Consider the following 25,879-nt stretch of genomic DNA (forward strand, 5'->3'; position numbering starts at 1 on the left):
TTTTAAAGAACTGCACTAGAGCAGAGACTTCAGACTTGTTCAACCCTAATGTTTCAACCAGAAAGTGAATCATAACTGGCACCAGTGCCAACCATAGAGTATATGGGTGCCAACCCCAACCCATAACTCTATGGTGCCACCCAGTGGAAAAATGTATGAATTGTATGATGTCTGATCCATGATCCCATAAGCCAGAGGGACGGTCACACTGTGATTGGAAGCTAAGGATTGGAAGCCATTGTGTGATTGATTGACACAATTTGATTGAATACTTTTACTGGTGCAAAAGATTGGCTGTTTTATTTTTGTACAAGCTCACGAAGTAAAGTTTAATAGTTACAAAAATAGTCGCTGCACGAACATTTAAATAACTCTTTATGTGGACACTTGGCAGCAATTGGAATGTGTTTGTTTACACAAATTAGCCTTTGACATATTATAATGTTAAACGATTATTATTAACGGTTAACTCACAAGCGATGGGATCGTGATCCCGTCGCAGAAATGTGACGCAACAAGATACGTCAACGTCATCAACCTCAGACGAACGGCGGAACTTCGTTCACAATGGTGAGAAACTGAGCGTGTTTTAACGTTTTAATGTTTTATTACAAAACATGAGATGAGATATTATGAGATATTTAGTCCGAATAAATTCCAATATCATTCAGCCCACTGTAATTACCTGCACGAAATCATTGCAAATGCGTTGGTCGGTTGGTTTACTTTACACAGACTGAAATGAAATGAAATGATTACTATATTTACCCAGGGTATCTGGGCTAAGCTCAAGAGCTTGTTTCCAGCCAGGCCCTGCTCATAGAACACATTTCATCGTAGTGGTTCAATGCCTTGTTCAAGGGCGGTAATTTTAACGTGTCGGACCGCTGATTCGAACTGGTATCAAGACCGCTCCGCTATCCGTTCGGCCACCGCTGCCACCTACCATCCTCTCTTCCTTCTGTCCTAGTAGTTCTACCTTTTGGTTTTATTTGTTTATTAATTATTATTGTCTCAGTGCTGTCTAATAATTGAAGACTTTATTTTCAGCTTTTCTACTCGTTTTTCAAATCTCTGGTGGGGAAAGATGTGGTCGTGGAGCTCAAGAACGACCTGAGGTCAGTGCACATGCCGCCACCACCACCGTGTGTGTGTGTGTGTGTGTGTGTGTGTGTGTGTGTGTGTTTTTCAGTGACCATCTGGTGACAGAGCACCTCCTGTAGGCTACACAGCACATGAAAATAAAGCCTCTAATAACTTCCCTGTTGAAAATATACAGTAACCTATGATATACTATTCATATTTTTTATTATTCATTCCAGCATCTGTGGAACACTTCACTCCGTGGACCAGGTTAGTATACAATTCACTCACTTTGCTTATTTCCTTTTGTTTTATTTTCTGTAAATGTATCTGATACTAATGTTTGTTTTCTCTTGTGTGTTTCAGTATCTGAACATCAAGCTGACAGACATCAGTGTCACAGATCCAGAGAAATATCCACACATGGTACGCTCAGCTTTACATTCACACATCATTATACAAATCTCTTCAATGAAAATAATTATCATGCTTATTGGTTGCATCTTAGATTCTATAATCTGGTATCTACAGTAAGTTGCAATAGCAACCTTTGACCCGCATACCTCCCGTTTAGAATTTGCGCATGTAGGAGGCAGCAAACTAATCACTTGCACAGAATTCATTGATAGAAAATAGCTCATACAATGTCTACGGTGGAGTTTTTTTTAAACTAAAACTGAACAGATACAAGGTTTTGTTAATCAATGCCAGTCGCATCAGTCAGTTTCCTCAATGGGTGCTGCGATTATAAACTGCTTTATAAACCAGCAGTCTAGTCCGTAATCTCTGTTTTAATGTTGTGGTGTTGATGCAGCCAGTCCTGAGGTTGGGGCAATGAAATGCCAGCCGGTAACAAACCCATTGATATATTCATTCACAAAGAATACGACTGCTCATTAAATGCAATGAAAAGTGGTCACAGCACTCATTAGCCCCTTTCGGGACCCTCGGTTACCTTTTCTGAAGTTTGGGCGTCAGTACCCTAGGGTCCCTGATCGCTTATTCCACTCCAGTCTCCATAGGACGCACATTTACACACTGTTCACGGAGAGCCGCACCGCCGCTTGAGTGTTGGTGAGATGTTTCAAAGATGCATAACACAGCTATAGGAGACAGCGGAAACGTGTGCGAAACGGCATTAACCGCCGATGCCGTTAAGTATTTACTAACCCTTTTGTTTTGTTTTGGGTTTTTTGCTTCGCTGAACTTCTCTCCTCTCTCTTCCTTGACTTCCTTATTGACTTCCCATTGTACCGCCTCCTGCACCGAGACTCAGCCTGGGCACACTTGAACTTCCATGCGCGGCCAAAGGAAGCTGTGTTTTGTGTCATTTTCGAGTTTTTAGACAGCTGGTGGATGGAAATGAAGCTCCACCCATGCAGCCGAATGCCGCTGGGGAAAGCTTTTCCGGGAATCTAGCTGACGCGACAACCTGCTGCGTGGGTGGAGCTTCATTTCCATCCACCAGCTGTCTAAAAACTCGGAAATAATGCAAAACACAGCTTCTGTCCGCGCATGGAATCTAAAGTGTGCTCACACCCACTGGCTAGCTGCGCGTCCTAGTTACTGCCTCTGATTGGCCGACCGCGTACATGCAGGATGTTTATAACGCTGTTGTGTCGTGGGAGGCGGGACATGGGAAGTGAGGAAGAGATTTTCAGAGAAGCCAAAACTTCAAAAAAAGATTAAAAATACTTAACGGCATCGGCGGTTAATGCCGTTTCGCACACGTTTCCGTTGTCTCCTATAGCTGTGTTATGCATCTTTGAAACATCTCACCAACACTCAAGCGGTGGCACGGCTCTCCTTGAACAGAGAGTGGGTAAATCTGCAACCTATGGAGAGTAGAATAAGCAATCAGGGACCCTAGGGTACCGACGTCCAAACTTCATTAAAGGTAACAGAGGGTTCCGAAAGGGCTAAGCACTCGTGTAGTAAGTTTCAGATGCTTTTTTCCTCCCAGTGTGGAAGAAATAGCTTTAGGATGTCTGTTTACTGTGATCTCTACCTGTTGAAATATATATACCTTGGTTCATGTTGTTTCAAAGCATTTGTCCCCCCAAACCACACCTTGATTGTGCAGCTGTATCCCCTCAAACCTAATTTATACTTTGCCGGAGGTGTTGCGTGCAGAGAACAGCAGTCCTCCAAGCTCACAGCGGCCGCATCCACGTGACACGACGCAATGTGAGCTTGTATGTCAGCTGTTCTCGGCATGCAATACTGTTGCGGGATGATGTATATGTCTCGCTAGGAGCGTCTCACCAGCCAACATGAGGTTGAATGAACTGAAACCAACGCTCCCCAAAACAACAGGTTTGGGGATCTGTTGTGAATTGATTACATGAAACTGGCACCTCAATGTTTGTAAATAAGAAACCTGTCTGTATGATGCAATCTCAGATTCCCCTATGGGAATTCTAATACAAAAAGCTGCGACCCAGAGGGATAGCACCCTCTAGCGGCAGTGATCATGTCAGATGTCTGTGCTCTATTAAAGTAGATGTGCTTTTTTTTTGTCAAATTAGTTTTATTAAGAACGGGTTATAAATTATTATATAATTGGTAGTGGTACAGTATAAAACAAAAAAACATTTTTATGAAAAGAAGAAAGGAAAGAAGAGAAAGCCCTCAGTCCCTCCCACCCATACTGCTTGTAGATCTTATTTCGAAGGTTTTTGAGGGGCTCTTATATATGTCTTTAATGTTTGTTTAAGAAAACGCCATAGACTAAAGAGAAATCTAATGTTTGTTTTGAGGACATAAACAAACATTAGCACCTGTTGCTTAAACAAACATGTTGTAAGATGATAAGAGCGCCCCTCACTTCACACGGGTGTGATTTTTGTATAATGTTTGCCTATAATGACACCGTATGCCCCAAATAGGGACGCCGGGGTTAATGTAGTTAATCGCCTTCTTTACTCTATCTTCAGAACTCCACAGACTCCATCTTAGCCCATAGATATTGCCGTAGCACTAGCATTGACGACTTTACAGCCATACAGTATGCAAATGCTCAACTTTTTTATGTAGACATAGCACTCTATAGTGTATTATATATGCATTGTTTCATTATATAGATATTCCACTGTTAGGTTCTTAGCTTGCGTATGAGTCTTGATGACTATTTTTATGTATTACCATGTTTTTGTTCTTGCTTACTGTAAGTCGCTCTTGATTTAGACTGTCTGCTAAATGCCTAAATTGTAAAACTGACTGGATAACACATCATCTTTTCACCTTTTCTTTACTTTTCCCCAGTTGTCTGTGAAGAATTGTTTCATCCGTGGGTCTGTGGTCCGATACGTCCAGTTACCTGCAGATGAAGTAGACACACAACTTCTGCAAGATGCCGCACGCAAAGAAGCAATGCAACAAAAACAGTGACATGCTTGCAGGGTTGGGCTGGCGTCAGGAAGTGACATCGTTTGCAGGGTGGGCCTGGGGTTGGGGACTCGAGGGGTACAATGTCTGCAGGGTGGGCCTGGGGTTGGGGACTCGAGGGGTACAACGTTTGAGTTAATGTGTTGCGTTAATGCAAACCAGATATGTGTCAAATATGTCAGCTTTGTCATGAAGCAATAAAGGCCATTACCCAATTATGCATTCCTAGTGTTAACATGACCCAATTATGTACAATATGTTGGGGATGGGATCTATGCCCGTCGGTATCCCACACATCCCCTGCGTGTTCTTGTATCTCACATCTTTCAAAAGAGTGTAGGATAATGGCCACTACTGCTTCAGCTATATTTTGTTCCCTGCATATTTGATACTTTTGTTTTTGTGTAAATTGTTGATGAATCGTTGCCACAAACAAGATGTGACTGCAAATCCATGTATCCTGAGTTAACATCTGTTTTAATGTCTATTTCTTGCAAACCACAGTGTTACTTGTAGTGTAAAGATTTATCCAATTATGACTTGTGGGTTTGTAGACATTTTTGTTTGGTTTTGTTTTTGTAACAACATTGTGGTTTGGCAGATCAGGGTGTGGCGGTGCACAAGGGTTCCTTCATTTTTGTGCCCATCCTGAGACATTTTGTTTTTGTGGATAAATTGTTAAGAGTTAGGTTTTTCACGGTTTGAAATAAAAGTTCAATTATTGGTATAAATTGGCTTTGTTTATTCGCTACTGTATTTCTATTCACATGGAAATAACTTTGATTTGAAATTAGAATTATGATGAGATCTTTTCTTTCTCTGTTTTGGTCATTAGTTAAAGGACCACTTCACCACTTTTCAACATCTCTTCATATAATTGGTCCTCACTAATGTTCATGATAAAACACCACAATTTTTTCCTACTCAGTCTGTGTCTCATAGGAGGGCTTTGGGCAGTTCGGACACCCGTCCACCAGTGACATCATCATTAGGCAGATTTATTTTTAAACAAGATTTGTTTTAAAATATATTTAGATTTTTATTATCGTGAGAACGATGGCTTCAACTTTTGCATTGCAACTTTTCAGGAAAAGAAAGCCTGCCGTTTCTATTAGCTTGGATTCACCATCGATGTCACTGGTGGACGGGTTTCTGAACTGCCCACAGCCTTCCTATGAGACACAGACTGAGTAGGAAAAAATGGTGGTATTTTATCATGAACATTAGTGAGGACCAATTATAGGAAGAGAAGTTGAAAAGTGGTGAAGTGGTCCTTTAAGAAGAGGATTATTTGGTGTGTGAATATATGTGAAATTATGCTGTTCATCCATGAATAATAAGCAGGAAAATATTCTGCATATATATAATAGTAGAGCCTTGATCTATCTATGTATACAAGGTTAAAGATTAAACAGTGCATCTGGTGATGCATATGGGCTTGTGAAGCATGAGCTTTATTTGCAAAGACAACTAGAGCCACTCCATGAATGAAGTTGAAGAAATTAGTCAAAACTGTAACGGATAGTTGATTGTAGAACTGAGACCATTTTTAAAATGTTCCCATGTGCTTGTGTGAAACAGTAGACCATTTTGATGATTGCAACCATGAGAAATGTCCAAAGGCCTATGTGGATTCTATTGTCTTCCACATGTTTCCAGCGATTGTTTATGTCAACACCAGAGAAGATGCAGAATGGCGGAAACTTGATTCATTTAGCAGGTATCACGTAAGGATAAAACAAAAAGAGTTTGACAGGGGATTTCATATTCGCAGAGTATGATGTTACCATGACATTAAGGACATCATTCTAAATGCCATTCATAGTAATACTAGGGCTAAAGTCATAGTTGAATGTTACAAATTACCTTACACAGGAAAACTAAACACTACACACTTTTCCTCCAGGAAAAATAAATAAATCATAAGATGTGAGGAGTGCAAAGAAAAGGAGGGATTCTGAAACTTGTCATCTCGCATTGTATCCACTTACTGATATAACATCATGTTTTTTTCCCCATTTTACCTCCTTTTATGATGATTTCCTGTTTTTGATTATATAGAAGTGTATATTTGTACGTCTCTAAATTTTAGAGACGTAGAAACTGTTAATAAATACTTCAATCAATCATCACCAACATGAGTGACATGACCGTTATATCAGTATGATAGTTTATTCTGTGCAGTATGCTATAAAGTTAAATATTCTCTATGCAATTGTATGATCTGAATAATCTTCATGCATGCTCAGAAACCACTGAGGAGTGACATGGAAACAGAACTCTCTTTCAACCTCTCCTTTTGACATAGTCAAATACCACTAACAGTGTGCCGAGGCAATCTGGTGTGCCTTGGGATTTTGTGACAGGCACACATTGTAATAACTATTATCCTTTTTTTTTTCTTTTTTTTTACTATATCAGTATTCTGTGCCAATTGTGCACACACAGTCTGGGGTGTGGACTGGCAGAGGCCGAGGCCGGGGCGACTGTGGCTCAAGAGGTATAGCAGGTCGTCCAATGATCCATGGGTCGGCGGTTCGAATCCCGGCTCCTCCTGGTTACATGTCGAAGTGTCCTTGGGCAAGACACTGAACCCCAAATTTGCTCCCGATGTGCTGGTTGGTACCTTGCATGGCTTCCGCCGCAATCGGTGTATGAATGTGTGTGTGAATGGGTGAATGTAATGCACAATCTATGTAAAGCGCCTTGGATAAAGGCGCTATATAAATGCACCATTTACCATTTACCTTCAAAGATGCCATGGCTCATAGATCTTTTCAAATAATTTGTGTGATTGGGCCAGAAAATCCCCAGCAGCTGTGTACTCAAATGTATGAAGAATTGTATACTATCCTGATTACACCTGGTTCAATTGTTCTTCAAAGGTCAACGCTTCACTCAGAGGTTAATACATAGAAATTCAATACCTTTATTTTACATTCATACATCAATAACGTTGTACAATAAGTTTAATGTAGTTTTAAAAAAAAAAGCTCAATCAAAAAAAAAATCCTGAAGATTTACAGCTCAAGCAATGATGAATTTGCATGTTTAGAGACGGAGCATAAAAACTATATACAAATGCGCACGCACTCCCACACACGCAGGAATTCAGGACAAGTGGTGTCCTTGAGTTGTACCTTAATAGAATTGGGCTGAATGGAAATGTATTCAGTCACCATAGATAAAGGCACATTGAATACACAGTGTATGTACAGTACAAACAGATTGACACTTACACAACTTTACTGTAGGTTCTAGAACAATGACCAAAACTGTAAACCTTCACTTAAGAAAAAAATAAATCACATCAATACAAATACAATTGAAGCAAAATATTTTCTTGGTCATAACAAAGCAGTACCTTGAAATGCATATTTCAACACTTAAGTTGCAGATTGGCTCTGCCAGCAGAGAGCAATCACATAGATATAATTACACATTATGTGACAATAGTTATGCAGTTGCCCACTTAATGTATGTTGACAGTTGGCAACAGCAGTAATGCCTCATGCAAATCCTTTTTTTGTTTTGAAGAGCAGCAGTCTGATACGATTTAGAATAAAACCCATTGTAATATCAATTGAAATTATACTTTTGTCCCAGTCTCTTTCACACGAGTATGGCAACTTGACATGTTCTACATGTACATAGATAGAAATGTATAGACAACTATTTTATACTGCCAGAAATTCCATTATCTTAAAATATATGTACCACCCGTCAATCAAAATTTCAATACTTTCAGAAAAGTAAGTTCTTTGATATAAAATACTGTATCCTCAAAAAAATGGATTGTTTACATTCCATCCTTCAACAAAATAAAGCTTCATATGCGTACCTTCAAAGCTTAGAAACACTCCCATAGCTATATATTCATATTTATATAGAAACAATAAAGTGACTAAGATGCCATAAATGGCTCTATGTTCACATGTAGTGGAAACCCGTTTAGATGGCATTCATTGCCAGTTAATTCCTCTTTTTTAAATCTAAATCAACACAGTGTGGCACTACAAGTTTGGATGATTGTACAAGTTGGAGAACTTCAAATGCCATGGTCACGATTGCACCCATCCCATTGTTCAGCATGTCTTTGTCAAGTCTGTTGGCATGTCCGGGGTAGACAGACGGTATTGGATCTTTGTGTTGGTAATGGCTCCGTGCTTCTGTCGAAGATGTAGTCGTAGCTGACTTTTGTGGCGGAAGTGCAAGTTGCATTTCTCACACTGGAGGGGGAAAGAAAAGATCATAAAAAAGGTACATTATAAGTGTACTGTATGTATACTACTGTATCGGCCACTGAATAACTGTTTTGTTTGTCTACTACTCTACTTACATGATAGGGCTTTTCTCCTGTGTGTATACGCAGGTGACTCTTAAGTGTCTGCAGGTGACGGAAGCGTGTTCCACAGATCTCACATGGATATGGCTTCTCACCAGTGTGAATCAACACATGGGCACGGAGATGAGCAACCTAAAACCACATGTGAAAAGCCATTAATCAAAGAGAAGAAGCGCACATATAGCTCCTGATCTTTTAAACTATGCCAGGTGCACAATTGTGACAACAAAACACGGGTCAGCTCAGCACACTCATGGATCCATCATCTTCTATGTATTGAGGGCAAAAGCCGAACACTTCTCACATTTTGCCTTCAATAAATTGAAGATGATGGATCCATGTGCGACGTGCGTTAGCATTCTGTTTTGTTTTGTTAAAAGCCATTAGTCTCTACCTTTTACAGGAAGAAAAAAGAAGGAAATCCAAAACCTTAAGTAAAGTATTAACATTGAGCTATCTCAAGAGGGGCTCACCTGTACAAAACGAGCTCCGCATGTCTCACATTTGTATGGCTTTTCTCCTGAGTGGATTCGAGTGTGGGTCTTGAGGTTAGCTGGTCGGTTGAACTGAGCACCACAGATATTACAACGATACGGCTTTTCTCCTGAAAACATAGCAACATTTTCAGTAATAGGCCTAGCAAGAGCACATGCCTTCAGAAGAATGTGCCACCATTACCACCAATAGATACAAAATAAAATAAATCCAAACTTAAGTTTGTTGTTGTTCATGTTACCTGTGTGAACCGTCTTGTGGCTGGCAAGGTTTCCCTTGTAGCGGAAAGCTGCCTGACAACGGTCACACTTGTATGGCTTATCGCTGTGCATCTGAAGCATGTGTTGTTTAAGGGCTTCATCGTCAGCAAACTTTGAATCACATTCGTTACAAAAGAATGTACCGTTTTCTGTTGAGGGTGGGAAAAAAACACCATTGAATTGATTTAAACGTTTAGGAGTAAATTCATAATAGTTTGTCGATTTATATTAGCCAAAGATATGGAATTGTGTATCTTGGAATTTTGCTCTATAAATCAGTCACATTTTCTCACCACAGCTGGAGTCAGAGTATTCTGAGTGCAGTTCTGCCATCTCCTCTGTCAAACGAGACCCCGATGTGTTGGGGCAAATTTCAGAGTGCTGGGGAGACTGAGAGCCACAGGAAGAGCAGTTCCTCTTGTAGTGAGAAGGATGGCTGTCACCATTCCTCTGTGATCCTTCCAGTGCTCTGGGGAACATAGAAAAACAAATAGTACACATGTGATAGAACTTAGTCTTACAAATAAATGGCACCCGTACAGACCACAGACCACTGGAACTCTAAAAGGGCAGTAGCCTACATTTCAAAAGCATATTTGTTTTTTGATCACTTTTCTGGGGTGAACATCCAGTGAAAATAGCATATCTACAAGCTCACAACGTGGCAGAGCTTGTAGATATGCTATTTTTTGTTGAAGAGATTTGGTGGGCAACCCAAGTCAACTAAGTACATAGGGTTTAAATGTTGTCTAAGGCAGGGGTTCTTAACGTTTTTTGGCTGGGGACCTAGGACCCCCGGAAATGCTTTGGCCATGTCTTGTGACCCCTGCCCCCCTCCCCACCCCCAATACAAATTGACCGCTACAATAACTTTAATAATAAAGAAAATGCATCATAAAATAAATCATTAAGGAAAGTTTATGCATGTACTATGTGTGCTGATATAATAAATAATTCTGCCCCCCCGAGAGGTCACAAGTCAGGTTGAGAACCCCTGGTCTAAGGTACAGCACCACCTTTAGCTGGAAAGGAGATTAGTGAAAGGTTCATGTGTTTAACATTATACACATTGGGTAAATGTAAACTGATACAACAAGTAATCATCCTGTTCGCAGTGTTCATTTACTCAAGAGTGTAATAAAGTTCAATTGACAGGGGATCTTGCTTTGTATTTCAATTTTCCAGTAACATTCAAAATGAAAGACTAAAAATGTAATTTCACAGAGGCTGTGCATATTGCGCCAGTGACTAATAATCGATCTTTGCTTGCCAGCTTTTCAACTTTGATGAAAGTGCAGTTCTGTTCTGCTCACCTGTTAATGAGGCTGTTGAGGCGACTGGCCTGGGGGGCCGGTAGATCCTCGCCATGCTCGCTACTCTTGGTTGTCGTTTGCGGGTCAAGGTGCTCTTGGTCATTGGGGTGGAGGTAGGATGTCAGACCGAGGCGCGGGGGCGAGCGGATCCCAGGATCCCGCAGTCCATCGGCCTCGTCCTCCTTGGGCGTCTGGTTGAGCACAATGAACTTGTACTTCTTCCAGTTGCGGGCCTTGGGGTCCTGCGTCCCTTGTGGAGCTTGGGTGCGGGCAGCCTGGGAGAGGCCGGCGTTCTTGCTGCTGCTCGACTCTGTGGGGGAGTTGGGCTGGCAGTCCGATTTGAGCGGGCTCTGCGGGCTGTTCATCAGGCTCTTGCGGCCAGCAGAGGAGGCAATCCCCAGGGGGTAATGCTGATGAAGCATGTCCTCCTCCGTGGGAGGAGGCAGCTCTTTGCCCATGTCCTTCTGCTGCTGATGCTGCTCCAGGGACAAGCCAGGAAACGTGCGCTTCCTGGGGCCGAGACCAACAGACTGGCCGAATCCCTCGTGAATCTCCTTCCTCATCTCGTCGTCTCTCCCTACCTCCCTAGAGGCGTAGGTGGAATGGATGATGCTGGAAGAGCTGTTGCTGACTGCTCTGGTGTAATCGGCCCTAACGGCACTGTCGTGCGGAGAGCAGTGCTTGTGAATGCCACCCTTCGCCAGGTCTGTAAAAGTGTTTTTGGCGTCTGTCAGCTTGCAGAGAGGGAAAGGGAATCCCGGCATAGGAAACTGACCATAGAGATGATAGTTGCTGGGCGTGCCGACCCCACTGAACATGTTCGAACCATAGGGCCTCCCGTCCCTGAACTGGGCTACGCGGCCGTGCAAACTGTCAACTACGTCATGGGGTCGGTAAGCGTGGACATCCTGAGGTAACACCAAGGGGCTAACCAAAAACTCATCTCTGGCCAGCTTGACGGTGGGATCACTGTGGAGAAAAATACAGAGTGAACGAAACAACGCAGAGGAGCGTGCAACAGGTGTCAGACTCATTTTACCATCGGGCTCCATGTCAATCAGAACAGGCGCTACAACCACTTTGTTCACCAACCTGGATTTGATGAATCTGTGGCAGGTGTCCACAACATGGTCCATCTGCAGGTATATGGCTGTGTTCATGATAGCCATGATCAGGCTCTCTTTCAGCGTCAGACGGGATGTGTACATGAACTCCAGGAGAATGGCAAAACCCTCCGGGTCCACTTTTGGATCCAGACTGATGGCGTTAAGGTTGCACTTGTGGGAGTCAGTAAAGATTGTGTAAAAGAGCCCACTGTAATCATCAAACAAAAAGGAGAGATAATGGATAATGGTCAGTCAATTAGCTCTAAAATGGTAAAATGGTAAATGGTGCATTTATATAGCGCCTTTATCCAAGGCGCTTTACATAGATTGTGCATCAATTCATCCATTCACACACACATTCATACACCGATGGCGGCAGAAACCATGCAAGGCACTAGCCAGCACATCGGGAGCAATTAGGGGTTCAGTGTCTTGCTCAAGGACACTTCGACACTAACTCTGGGGGAGCCCGGGTTCGAACAGGCAACCTTGCGGTTACCATCCAGCCACTCTACCCCTGAGCCACCGCCAGAAACATCTCTCAGAGCAGTTTCTGAAAACATTGCTCTCATCAGACTTTACACACATGCATGACAAATTCTACACACCTGCAAGCCATGAGAACAGTCTTGTGTGCACGGAACTGCTGTCTGTTAACCAAGATGGTGACATCTGTAAGAATATCCCTGCTACGCAGACGGTTCAAGTTGAGCAACACATCACTTGCATGGCGTGTGAATTGTATGCAGCTGTCGGCTGCGCAAGCCATTTTGTCAAGATCTGGAAAGAGAACATGATATACTTATTATTCCACTGTTTATGTTTTGGTGGTGGAAAGTGGGGTTAGAAGGAGTTATAGGTATACCCAAACCATGTGAAGACCCAACGTTTGATAAAGTAATATTCACCAATTAGCCTATTTACTGTATAACCACTCTTGAACTGTCAGACGTGCGAAACGTTTGCCAGAAGGCGGCGCCATTCTACTGCCAGTAACATTTACAGAATCAACCACCGGTTGACAGTTAGTAGCTGCTGTAAATGTTTCTCATATTTTTACACACATGAAAAGTTACGTATTTGATATACATACAGTGCGTGATAACGAACATAAACCTGCCAGTCTTATCAATGACAAATATAAAGGAATGCATTGGCCATGACAGCTGATGGTTGTGGGTGCATCTCCTATGTAATTTTCTAAATTAATATGAAAATATAATTTTGAGAAAAGTGTCATTTAGAGAGCCAACAATATATGTTCCATTTCTCACTGGATAGCTTAAGCTACAACAAAAAGGGTGTTTAGTCTATAATTTTCTGGAGTTTCCATTCGGTGGATGAGGCGACGATTTGACACAATTTAGGATGAGGCAGATAATACATGACAATGTTATGTCTGACCAGACGGAAATTACCATCACATTGTTTTATAACATCTAAAAATGGCACAAGATTTAAGATTAAGTGAAATAGGCACAATTGGGCAACAGAGCCCGCGTTCATGCGTAGCCTACTGACTATACGACCGATATACTATAGGCACTAGGCGACTGTTTATCAACACAAAGTTGTAGACAGGCCTATTTCTTAAAACGATTAACTGCATACTATTGAGAGGCGCCGTTTTACAAACTCAAAATAGGAGTAGATTCCATAACAGACAGATTTACGAGGGGATCTGCTCTGTTCATTGCCAGGAATCTAGCCTGCAACTGGAAGCACTACGAAAATAAAGTTAAAGAGTTGAATACAGCATACATTTAAATAATATAATGCAACATTAAGTTAAATAATCGAATACAGTGTCACTTACAGTTAAACCATATAATGCAGACATGCAGTCTAAACCGATATTGATTGATCCAATATCTTGATACAACAGCTATTTTAAGCGATCTCATAGCAATTTTATTCTCACAAATTAACGTTATCCCTCATTATCATTGACCGTTTTTGGCAGGTTTAAATCCAATCCACTTCACTACCAGCTACATTAACGGTCACATTTCAATTAAGCGCTGTTTAATTGGAGTGGGTCGCAGCGTGCCAGCCAGGCTGTGCACAGCGGTGTGACTAAAGTTAAGTGCGACAATGTTTCTTCTTGAGCGGAGGAAACATTGTAGCAGATGTGAGCTCCAGTGTTTCCGCTACAATGTAGCCTAACGTCAGCCACGGGGCTTGTTTCATGCAACCAAAACTAAAAACACCATCTAAAGGAGGTTCTCCGGGTGCATTTGGTTCTATTTGTACACTCTCTGAGTTAAATATAATAGACATGTTGCCAGGAAAGTTTAGCTTTGACATGAACGGCGGGCGAAGATGCCGTCAGATGCGTTAAAAAACACAGCGCTGTCAAAGCAAATCAGAGCGCAGCTAAAAAGCTCCAGACACAACAACAACACCACCACAGATGTACTGTTACAAGTTAACATTCTGTAAAAGCCACTAACTCCAAAACGCATCTACGGCTTTTTGTTAAATCTATCCAAGTGATTGCTCTCGATTAAGATTTTGGCTTTTTTTTTATTACGGCGTCATGCCCGATGGAGAGACGGGTTCACTTCCATTCCAATTTCCAGCCCACCAGAGAAGGACTAGTGCAACGCGATCTGATCTGTCAACGCCACTGTCACTGTCACTAGAGAAGGAACCATTCAACAGTATGGATCCTCATTCAGCGCAGCTCCTGTCTCCTAACGTGCAAAAACTGAACCTCCAAACACAAAACCCAAGATCACACGCAGCCACACCGGGCTCTTAGGATAAGAAACATTTTACACTAAAATAAAAAAATAACATGAAATGCAATTTAAACATAGCAAAACGAAAAAACATCAGCATTGAGGTGACAGATAAAGTCAACTACTTCGCGCCAAATTAGAGGAAAAGGGAATTTAAAAAATCACCTGGTAGCGCTTTCCTAGAAACTTCTTGCATCACCACTTCTAAGAACCCCAGTTCTAAGAATCATCCGTGCTCAATTCTCGGAATTTGAGTCTGCGGTCGTACCACTTTGACAAGGCAGGGGAGAGTCCTTTTTCTCACGGGGTCAACACGTGAACTCACGAAAGTGGACAAATAGGCGCATCTTGTGCGCAGGGACTTTTGTAACGGTTATAATAAATTGTAATTATTCAATTACAGATCGAAAATTATTTGTTTTTTCTGCATTTTAGGATAAATTGTCTTTGTATGTTCTGTGTCCCCCCCTTTTCAATTGGTTGCGTCCAGACATAGGACGACAAGCTGGCGACGTAGACGGTTCCTTAAGCCCCGCCCCCTAGGTTCTCAGAAGAACCAAAGCCTGGATTTGTGTTTCGTCGCGCGGCGAAAATAGTCGATCTACAAGCCCACGACGCGCGAGCCGCGCAACGCGTCGTGGGCTTGTAGTTCGGCCATATTCGGCGCGCAACACCGTCGTGCGACGAAGTGTAACCTGTCTTAATTCATATTCCATGACATAAGCACATGTCCCTGCGCCGCTTTTGCCCCGATTGAAACACATTGGATGCCATGTATCATGCTACACTGTACGCTGGATATCTGATGTATTTCTCAACCTCATGTGGACGTTTTTTTCCCTCTCCTTTTCATTTTTAATCTATTTCCAGTCTCCTGTCTTCAAACAAAGCTCCGGACTGCTGCGTATCATCACCGAGGGTTTGTCGTAGAAGGGAATGGGATACGGAATAAGGATCATGAAATGTAGCCCATAACTGCTGCGGCTTTCGATGTATGTACTGTACTGTATGTGCGTGTTTTACACGTTTAAAGGGTGCGCTGCATCCATACCTACTATGATCCATACTGATACTAGAAGAGGATATTTGGCGAGTTTTGGAGTAGCCGACCTGTCAGATTCGTGGCGAGAAAGTGGCTGATGTCCTCCTCGGCTCGGACGATAATAAATTGGGTTATTTTTCTTCCTTTTTTAAAATGTATTTCTAGAGAAGCTAATCGAAAGCAAAGTTCAAAGACAAGTATGAACTGAAGCTATATGAATTATTTTAGGCCCATATGCATTTAAAATATGCTCCTTTTCAATTATATGATATTGTATGCATTTGAACTTGTTCAACAGGTCAATATGTCAAGGTCAAACGGGTGTGGGTAAAGTAGAAAAAACGTACCACATACAGTATGTTTACTCCAACAACACCTGTGGTATTATTATTCAACAAGTTAAGGTGTGTAGGCTGTTATTAAGAAATACAACTCAACTACTATAAAAGCTCAACAGAGCTACACCACTTTGGCCAAGTAGGCAAGTGTACACACCTATCACCATGCCCAAATTGTATGTGTGTAATGCCATATGAACATTGGTGGACAGTAAGACTATAGCCTATACCAGGGGTGCCCACATTATTTTGACTTGAGAGTTACTTTCAAAATGACCATATCAACAAGATCTACCCACCCAAAAAAGTATTGATTGCTGAAAATAGCGGCGCTGGCGTTACATATAAGACAAACACACTTGGAATGGGAAATAGAAAGGGGGGGGGGGGGGGGGGGGTAGAGTTTTTCTTTGTAATGCTATACTGATGTTTGTGCGCAACACTCTTGATTGCATCATTATTTATTGGGTTTGAGCTGAGGGGCCCTTTTTATGTCAATCAAGTAAGTCACCTTTATTCAAGTGGCAGATACAAATTATAATATATATATATATATATATATATATTGTGTTCTTCCTGCATAGCCTTTGTGATCTACTGTAGATCACGATCTCCCTTTTGGGCACCCCTGGCCTATACTGTAGGACGGTCTACCTAAAAAATTATTTACTTGAGTTTTTATTTGTATATTTGGATACTTGACTTTAACTCCATTACATTCTACAAGCTCTACAAGCTCACAACGCATCACCGTGTGAGGCATTATTAACTTGTAGTTAACTAATTTATCACTAATTTATTGGAAAATCTCTGGACAAGTTTTGCTTCTTTTTCTGTCAAGATTGTATACAGCAAAAAATCAAGTATTTTCTGAAAATCCATTACTTTGAGTCAAGTACAAATTTGACTGCGTAACTTTCACTTGTAGTAATATTTGACCAGGTGAATCTAGCCATAATTTGACTCAAGTACTGGGTTAGTACTTTTCCCATGTACACATAGTCTACTACAGGCATATGACCTCAGGCCAGGGTCATAACAATGTGTGAGTGTGAAACGCATATGCTTCATTTATAGTTAAAGTGGAAAAAGTCCTGGAAAATGAATTGCATGCATTGCTGCAGAATGTATTGGTGAAAGAATTATGCTGCATCAACTGTCAGAGCTGGACATGAATAAAAGTGGGTATTTATTTCCCAGTCTACTTCTTAATAGTGTTTTCTCTCTCTCTCTCACTCTCTCTCTCTCTCTCTCTCCATTCTAAAGTTAAACAAGGGTATAAAACATCTTGTTGTGGAATTGAGGACTTAAGTGAAATTACATAGTTTGGGTACATATTTTACAAGACAAACTAACTGGATTGATTAAATTGATAGCTGGAACACCTCATAACATTTGCATAATTAAAGTTTCAGTAGTAGATTTGTTTTCTCACCTTGGAAACTGGGTTTGTGGTGGTTCCATGCCACTGATTGGCCCTCCTCTCTTATCCTGTTGACTCCTTGACTCAGAAGGAACATTTGCTGAGCTGAGAAGAGAGCACAAAAATGTAATTAACCCTAGCATCCCAATCCTGGCCATGTCATAATAGGTGAACATTCAGTGAAAAATAACGAAAATAACAGTTCTACAAGCTCACAACATATTTTGATGATGAGATTTGGTGTAGCCCTAAACAGAAGAGTGAAATATAGACCCCTGGGGATAGAAATATCATAAAAAAAAGGATCATGTTATAATCGGCTAAATCGGGGACTAGACTATTTGACATTCAATGTTATTTTTCCACAAATGAGTCTTGAAAAATGTAGGTAGGCTATATTCTACTTTTGTACAAATAATAATAATAATAATAATGTACATGCAGACCATGCAGTGAGAATGTACTTCAAATGGATTGAAGCTCAAAATTTAATACTGAAATAAATGTTTGTCAGCGCATAAAGAACATCATATACTATACTACAGATATTGCACTTTAGATGTCTTAAAATGACATTGTGAAAGTTCACATTTTGTATTGGGATTGGTTCAAACTTGTAAAGTAAAATTGTAAACCACACAATATACAAACTACTCATTTAAGATAAATATTTTATACTCGAGAAAGGAGACTTCCTTTTATCTCTGAAAACCACAAGGTAATAAGTGAAAACAGGAAGAGACGTTATAAACATAGCTTGTATGTGTTCTGCTCAGCCTTGTGTGTGTGTGTGTGTGTGTGTGTGTGTGTGTGTGTGTGTGTGTGTGTGTGTGTGTGTGTGTGTGTGTGTGTGTGTGTGTGTGTGTGTGTGTACTGTATGTATATTATATTTACATCAATTTTATTTGCCAAATCACAACAAAGGTTTTCTCATGACACTTAGAGCAGGTCAAGACCATGCTGTTTATTTACACTTTCTCATAGTTAAATACTGGAAATTCCCATGATACAGGATTATATAGTCATCGTCTATTTGGTCTGTGTGCACTTGTTTGGGTGCACAACATGTTTGCATATGGACTGTACCTGCTTGTGTTTGAAAACAATCCGACTGACCATAAATCTACTTTCCACTGATTGAACTACATAGTAGTACTATTGAACTGTCCTTTTAGAATCTTTGCACAAGCCGTTCATTCATTATAATTGCTAGGAACAATGAGGCACATTTTCAGCTTTCATTGACTGATCTATGTTGTTCTGAAAATTACTGGAAAGAGATGTCACGTTTTCTTTATATTTACTGTATTTGTTAGCTAAATAATTGTTTGATGTCGGTGACAGGGCTATTTATTATTATCAAGTTCTACTTTTAAATGATGCTGATGAAGCCTGTGGTGGATGATTCATTATAATTACAGTGTATTACAGGTTGCGTTATAGTGCCATTGTTTTTCTTCACCCTTTATGTGACTCTTTTATAATGGAAGAGGCATTTCCCTATGGATGCTCAAGCATCCGCCCATCTGGATCTGGCGTCCCACTAAAAGCACTCCAGGTGTTCACAAACCAATGGGGAACAAGTCTCCAAAATAATTAAGACCTAAACTTTCACAGCAATCTCCGATTCAGCAATGCCAAATAAAGACTGTCGAGCTCCAAACAAAGAGCAGCGTCAACTTTATTTCAATCCACTTGGGGGATGTATAAGGCGCTCCAACACAGTTATGCATAATGCACGGCCATAAACCATCCAGGAGTTTGAAGAGAGATGTGTAATTTACCAAGGCCCCATGCTGTGCCCGGCTATACAAGGATGAGATAATTACTGCAAAACCTTGGCAAACTTACTCAACCGATACTTAGTAAAAATAAATGACCCACTTACAGAGGATTGAGAAAAGTGTGGAGGGTAACCGATCAATGTCCTTACATCGCTCCCCCCCCCCCCCCCCCCCACCCCTCACACACACACACACACACACACACATGATGCAGCACCCACTCACTGCAGAGAAAAGATTGACAGCTCATTGTCCCGTTATGAATTGTCTGTGGGTTAATTCAACATCACTACACAAGGGCCCGCAATCCATTGATTTGTTTTTAAAGGTATGCCATTCAAAGACAGTCAATGTCAAAGCCGACACAGGTTGGTTGTGACACTGACACAAGCTGACATGACCCAGTAGCTTCATAGAAAAAGTTCAGACTCAGACTCACACCTCAGACTAACGCTTGATTTATACTGGGCTCGGTGCACGACACCGGCACACAAGTAAGTATTAATAATCCTTAAGTGTGAAGCATTTCTAAAGCGCTCCACTGCTTTCACTTGGCTCATGATAGGTCACTGAATAGAAATGCCCACTGACAAAAGCCTGGGGCCCGGAGGTTGCCTCACTTCTTTTTTCTTCTTTTTTTTCATAAACTGTACACTTTTGTCTCGTTTCACAGCTAATTTCTGCCAACTTCAGTGTTCGTTGTCAGCAAAGATGGGAGTGTGGAGTTCTGTTCTGAGAGGCATGATGCAACCACACTGTAACACCAAACAGATAATGCTGGTAGCTACAGAGGGCTTTTTAGTTCCTTTCTTTAAAAGAAATTCTTTTCATATTGTTAAGTTTCACTTTTTTTTAACTCCTTGAATCCCAGCTGCTTTTTTGTCTTCTCATGTTGAAGATGATGAAGTTTTCTTATGTAAGTCAAACAGCACCATATCCTTAGGTCTAATTTATGATATGGCCACGGGCAAACAAGTGTTTTCTCTTCTCTTATTAGAAATGGTGGAAGTCTATGGGTATCTACAGTATACTGACTGTACATTGTTCTTGATTGTTTGCAGGGAAAATAATAATTTGTATATACTAATGAGGTCAGTTAAACACCCCTAGTGTAATGTAGATTAAAGGCAAAAATTCTGATTCTTCAAAAGAAAATTATTAATGAGATGGTAAAACGATGTTATGTGGAAACCCCTTCCCTCTGCCTGTCTGTAATTAGCAAATGATCAAGTCACATTTTTGACATGTACTGTATTTGGCTGCAGACCCCCATCTGAAAGTACTTTATGCCATGCATGGACCCCCATACAAGATTTGTGTTAAAATGGTGCTGTAATGCAGCGTTCTAGTCAGTACAATGGGAAAGATTATGGTCAAGATTAACAGTTCTGACTAAAGTGAACACGAAGAAAATAAGTTACTTTGTAAGTTACTGTGTAAATGTCACAAATAGGTACTCACTCACCCACCCACCCACTCAGATGTATTGTTTTTGGTTGTTAAAATGAGTGTTAAATAGCTTTACATTCTAATTGCCGTGTCTCTCCAGCTCTTTAGTATACAGAAAATAAATGTTCAGGGATACCAGGAGAGAGAACTCATATAGTACACAGGATAAACTGTAAAACTGGAAATGAGCCTACAAAGTTTTTAAACAAATGCAAATATAATTTCCAATTCTAAATAAGGATAAGTATGCACTATTGTCACACTGGAGTTGCAGTGAGAGTGGCATCTAATGAGGATTGTTTAGGGCTGCATCTGTCTGCATCTGTCTGACTAAATATCGTATTGTGAAAGTAAAATATATTTGTAAAAAAAAAAAGAAGCTATTTCTTTGTTGCCATTTTTGTTTTAAAAGTATAAAGACAACGCTACATCACGATATTGCGATATCCAAAATCCCAGATGATAGTCTCATATCAAAACATATGGATATAATATCGATATATTGTCTAGCCCAGCAGTTCCCAAACCTTTTTGGCCATGCCCCCCCCCCCCCCCCCCTAATGGTGGTGCTAAAACCATAGCACCACCATTAGCCTATTCATGTTGCGCACCCCCTAGAAGGCGCTCGCACACCACAAGGGGTGCACGCACCACAGTTTCACACCACAAGGGGTGCACGCGCCACAGTTTCACACCACATGGGGTGCACGCACCACAGTTTCACACCACAAGGGGTGCACGCACCACAAAGGGTGCACGCACCACAGTTTGGGAACCACTGGTCTAGCCCTATGGTGATACGTTTTGCTGAAGAATCTTGTGACTTCACCACAAGAATCCCAGTAGATAGCTGGTGGTTATAGGCATAGATATATATATCTATGGTTATAGGTGGGTGATTGTGTACTCAGGCAACAAATATACTGACTACTACTCACACTCAAGTTAACCACATGAACCCTAGCATCTCTATTCTTGGCATGTCATGCTGCTATCTTGTTTTCTTATTTCTTACTTAATTTATTTAATTGTCCAGTACTATTCTCTTATCTTTTGTATATTGTATTGCTGTTATTGCAGGACCAAATGTCACTTCTTCAGTGACAAAGAAATAAACCCCTCTTGATTCATAATAGGTGAACATTTTGGCAAAAAAATAAGTGAACATTCAGGGAAAAATCTACAAACTCAGAGCATAGCAGCAATGCATTGTGAGCTTGGTGTAGAGGAAAAAAGGAGGGGGGCAAGTACAGACCCATGGGGGACCACGGTCAACGAAGTATAAAGTTAAGTTAAACAAAAATGACTAAGCTTTTATGTGATTTTTTTTTTTTTTCAAAGACAGATCTTTCCAGGAGATCAGATAATACAGTATATCTGACATTTGTGGTCAACAAATTCTCAACAAATAGCTTAAGTAAGATAAGTTCACTACAACGTACCTTATCAATATAATATCATCAAAACCTCAAAGTACATTTACCCAGATCGTGCCTCTGTGGTGGCATAACCTTGAGTTCACCAAGCTTGCATGGGGTACAGACAGAGCAGAGCATGACAGAGGCATGATGGTGGGTTCGAATACCAGTTTTGTAAATTCAAAGCATGTAAATGCAGGGCTTTCTCAAGGCCGGTTGAGAGGTGCGGAATGCAGCCTGCAGAGGGGAACTTGATGGAATTTTCCATGCATGCCAGAAATGTTACCCATGCCAGTGTGCCATCTGGTGGATGCTGGGTCAGCTGCCTGTAGATTATAATATGACATACAGGATGGGGATATACAGTAGCATGATCAATGGTCAATGTTACTCAACTCTTAGTGAACGTTGCTCAGTCAAATTTGTACTTGACTCATATATTGAAATCTTCCGACCAAAAAATTGATGAATTAAAAAAAGTATTGTTCAGGTCTGCCGTTTTCTCTCTTTTTTTTTTTTTTTTACAAATTTTGCTTACAGTAAGTGACTAATTTATTATGTCTTCCCCATCCTAGAAATGTATAGTGGAGTCAAAAGTACAATATTTGTCTTTGAAATGTACTAGAGTGAAAGTCATCCAAAATACCAATACTCAAGTAAAGTACAGATCAAAATCTTTACTGCTTCCTCATTCCCCTCTATGCCCACATGTGCAGGTATCCAGCAATAACTGACCCTTACGCCCAAACAGCCGAAACAAACATTGGTGAACTTCCATGACCAGATCTTCTCTTGTTGATTTCAGGCTCTGCAAGCTTAACTCATTCAGTGCCACCTGGTGAACACCAGTTTTGGCCCTCGTTGCCACCGAAGCCGAATTATAAATAAAAGAAAGACATTTTAATTATATTGTGCATGTAATGTGCATGTCATCACCTGACATGCAGATTGGAGCAATTTTCAAAATATGGATTTATTTTCTTTCAAAAAGGCGTCCAAAGGCGCCAATGGCACTCACGGCCACCAGGGGCAGGCGTCCAAAGGCGTCCTGTGGCACTGAGACACGATACTGAGTCTACGCACAGCAAACTAACTCACTGACCCTGCCTGCAGCCTCTTATACTAGGCAAGACTATACCAAGGAACAGTTCTGTAATTGGTTATTGGTAAGTTGGTAACCCACTTAACTCAACATCTGGCTAACCACGGCCCATGAGGTAATTTACACAATTACCTAGTTTAACTAAACCAATTCGAATACATTTCAGATACATGCACCACAACATCAAGATAAATAGAACACATAACACAAGAGCTCTTGTAACACAGACAGACACCCCTCCTGCTCTATAGCACTTGGTACCTTCCTCCACTCAATCAAGATCACAGTACTGCAGTAGAGCCAGGTGCCAAACAATCATAATTAAACACAATATTGACGACAAACATATATACCGTGAAAATCTATGCAAAGTATTGTGTTCTCTTTTACAATTCACTGTGAGTTACCAATACTACAAATATAAATATGCACTTATTTAAAGTTAAAGTTAGTTAAACTGTAGTTTAGGTGTTTGCATTGTTCTCCATCAGTGTATGTGTGTATAGGGCACAGGTTGCCCCGTGACACCTACGATCGGCTTTTGGCTGAGGAATTTAACGACCAGTTTGGCACATGAGAAACTAACGTATGTAATTAGGAAGAAACCTGCTGTATTCTATAAGATATGGGATGGTTGGATGGATATGAGAGGTTCTTGGACTTCATTAAGCGAGGTGATATTGAAGAGGCTTTGGATGTATAGTGGTTAATTGGAGTAGTCAGCTGTAGGGTGGGGGTAGGGAACTGTGATGGGGACATTGTGCATTTGTTTGTTTAATTAACTGTATGTAATGTGTTTTATTTAAGTGGTGCAATCACTTCCTTAAGTAGCTTTGTGTGTGCCTGCCTGGGTGGCTGGCTGGGTGGCTGGCTGGCTGGTGTCACTGTTGTGCAGCCTAACACACACATACATGATTTCAGGTGTATCAGCACAGTACAGTACAGTAGAGGGACCCCCGTGCGGACCCCCACATGGTAACTCTGTCATTTCTCAACCGTTTCGGATGCGGGGCAGCTTGCCGGAACCGGCCCGTGTGCGTATGTGCGTGTGTGCGTGTGTGCGTGCGTGCGTGCATGCGTGTGTTCTCTGCTCATATCAGAATGAACTGAAACTTCAACTGATGCTTTCTTCAACTGATGCTTTGGAGAAAAAAAATCAAAAAAGGTTGTGAGTCATAGCCAGACCTGTTCCTAAAAGTCGAGGTGTACTTCATTCCAGAGTCAGACGAGGTGTGATGATGAGAGGAAATGGTAGGAAGAGAAGAGAAGATTGTAAAGGAGGAAAATGAGATGTGTATAGTACAGAAGAGGAGATGATATTAGGAAGAGGAGATGTATGCGAGGAAGATGACATGGTTTGTGAGGAAGTAGGCCTATACGAGACAGATTGAAAGAACACCATTTTGGTCATTACAGAGGAAATATACATCATGGAACAACTAACTTTTATTCTTAGACTACAAGAGGATAAATTCTATAAAAATCACACCCATGTGAAGTGAGGGGCGCTAATATATTAAAGTCTAACTCATGTTGCTATGATTAGGTGATGTAAAGGTGATGTAAAACAAACACAGACAAAACAAACATTAAACTCTCTTTATTGTTAATAGCATTTAATGTTTGTGTTAGCGACTAAACAAACATTAAACTCTGTCCATTGTCAATGGTGTTTTTAATGTTTGTTTAACTAAAAACAAACATTAAACCTGTATATGCGCCCCTCAAAAAATGGGAAAATGGGATCTCTTCCTCCAGCCCATATTGTATGAGAATTTCAAACATTGTTTTGATTTGATTTGATTTTCTCAATAAAAATTAAGTGAACAAAAATAAAGAACACCATTTTTCATTTATTTTTGAGGGGCCCTTGATCATATGCCCAGCTTTGTCTGTTTCTGTGCACCCCATAGCGATGATTCCCCCCCTGCCCTCCCATTAAATCCCCAATTGGCCGGCACCCTAGGCGCGTTCCTGCGGGTCTGGAAGTTCCGGGGACCCCCCGGGGACCCCCACACGGAGTTGCACCACTTACTTCACACGGGTGTGATTTTTTATTTGCTTTGTATTCATGGACATATCCTGATGTTTCTCTGAAGATTTTGTTTAGTGTTTGTGCTGCCATGTGGGTGTGGGGGGAAAAATATGTGAATAATTGCTTTGAAAATACTACGGTATGTTTTAAAGAAAAATCAATAAACATGTTTATTGATTTTTCACAGCTAGAAGGTCCCAGGTTCGATTTCCGCAGGGGACGCTGTGGGTGCTGGGGATGTGTTCTCTCCTACCTGTCATCAGCGACAGCGCCCATACCCTAGGTGGGGTTGGTGAAAGGGCCTTTCTGTGTGGTTTGCATGTTCTCCCCGTGTCCCCTAGGGTAGGTACCCTCACTATTCCTGCTCTCTATACTGCCACCCCCTGGTCAGCCGGAGAGCCGGATGGAGGGGAAAAGAACTGGTTGGAATCAAACTCATAGAAGTGGCCTTCTTGAGCTCAGTTCGAGGCTCTCCACAAGTTGGCAGAGTGAGAGTAGGATTACAGCTTAGGCAGTTGGTGCCACATGAAAAAAAAGGGTTACAAAATGTGTGGG

General features: G+C 41.1%; 2 protein-coding genes across 2 annotated transcripts; one reads left to right on the plus strand and one right to left on the minus strand.

The window, feature by feature from the left end:
- Positions 1-430: 430 nt before the first annotated feature.
- Positions 431-5,201, plus strand: smx5. Its single transcript, XM_079505076.1, has 5 exons — positions 431-570; positions 1,051-1,118; positions 1,323-1,353; positions 1,450-1,509; positions 4,348-5,201. Exons 1-5 carry the CDS (start codon positions 568-570, stop codon positions 4,471-4,473), a joined length of 288 nt encoding a protein of 95 aa, XP_079361202.1. The 5' UTR covers positions 431-567; the 3' UTR covers positions 4,474-5,201.
- Positions 5,202-7,458: 2,257 nt separating this feature from the next.
- bcl6aa (BCL6A transcription repressor a) lies at positions 7,459-14,939 on the minus strand. Its single transcript, XM_079505046.1, has 9 exons — positions 14,899-14,939; positions 12,598-12,769; positions 11,976-12,197; positions 10,884-11,852; positions 9,864-10,039; positions 9,552-9,719; positions 9,289-9,419; positions 8,810-8,947; positions 7,459-8,699 (listed from the first exon to the last, which is right to left on the minus strand). Exons 1-9 carry the CDS (start codon positions 14,927-14,929, stop codon positions 8,556-8,558), a joined length of 2,151 nt encoding a protein of 716 aa, XP_079361172.1. The 5' UTR covers positions 14,930-14,939; the 3' UTR covers positions 7,459-8,555.
- Between the last annotated feature and the right edge of the window lie 10,940 nt (positions 14,940-25,879).

The sequence above is a fragment of the Electrona antarctica genome, assembly GCF_951216825.1.
Source record: "Electrona antarctica genome assembly, chromosome: 7".
In the NCBI taxonomy this organism is placed as follows: domain Eukaryota; kingdom Metazoa; phylum Chordata; class Actinopteri; order Myctophiformes; family Myctophidae; genus Electrona; species Electrona antarctica.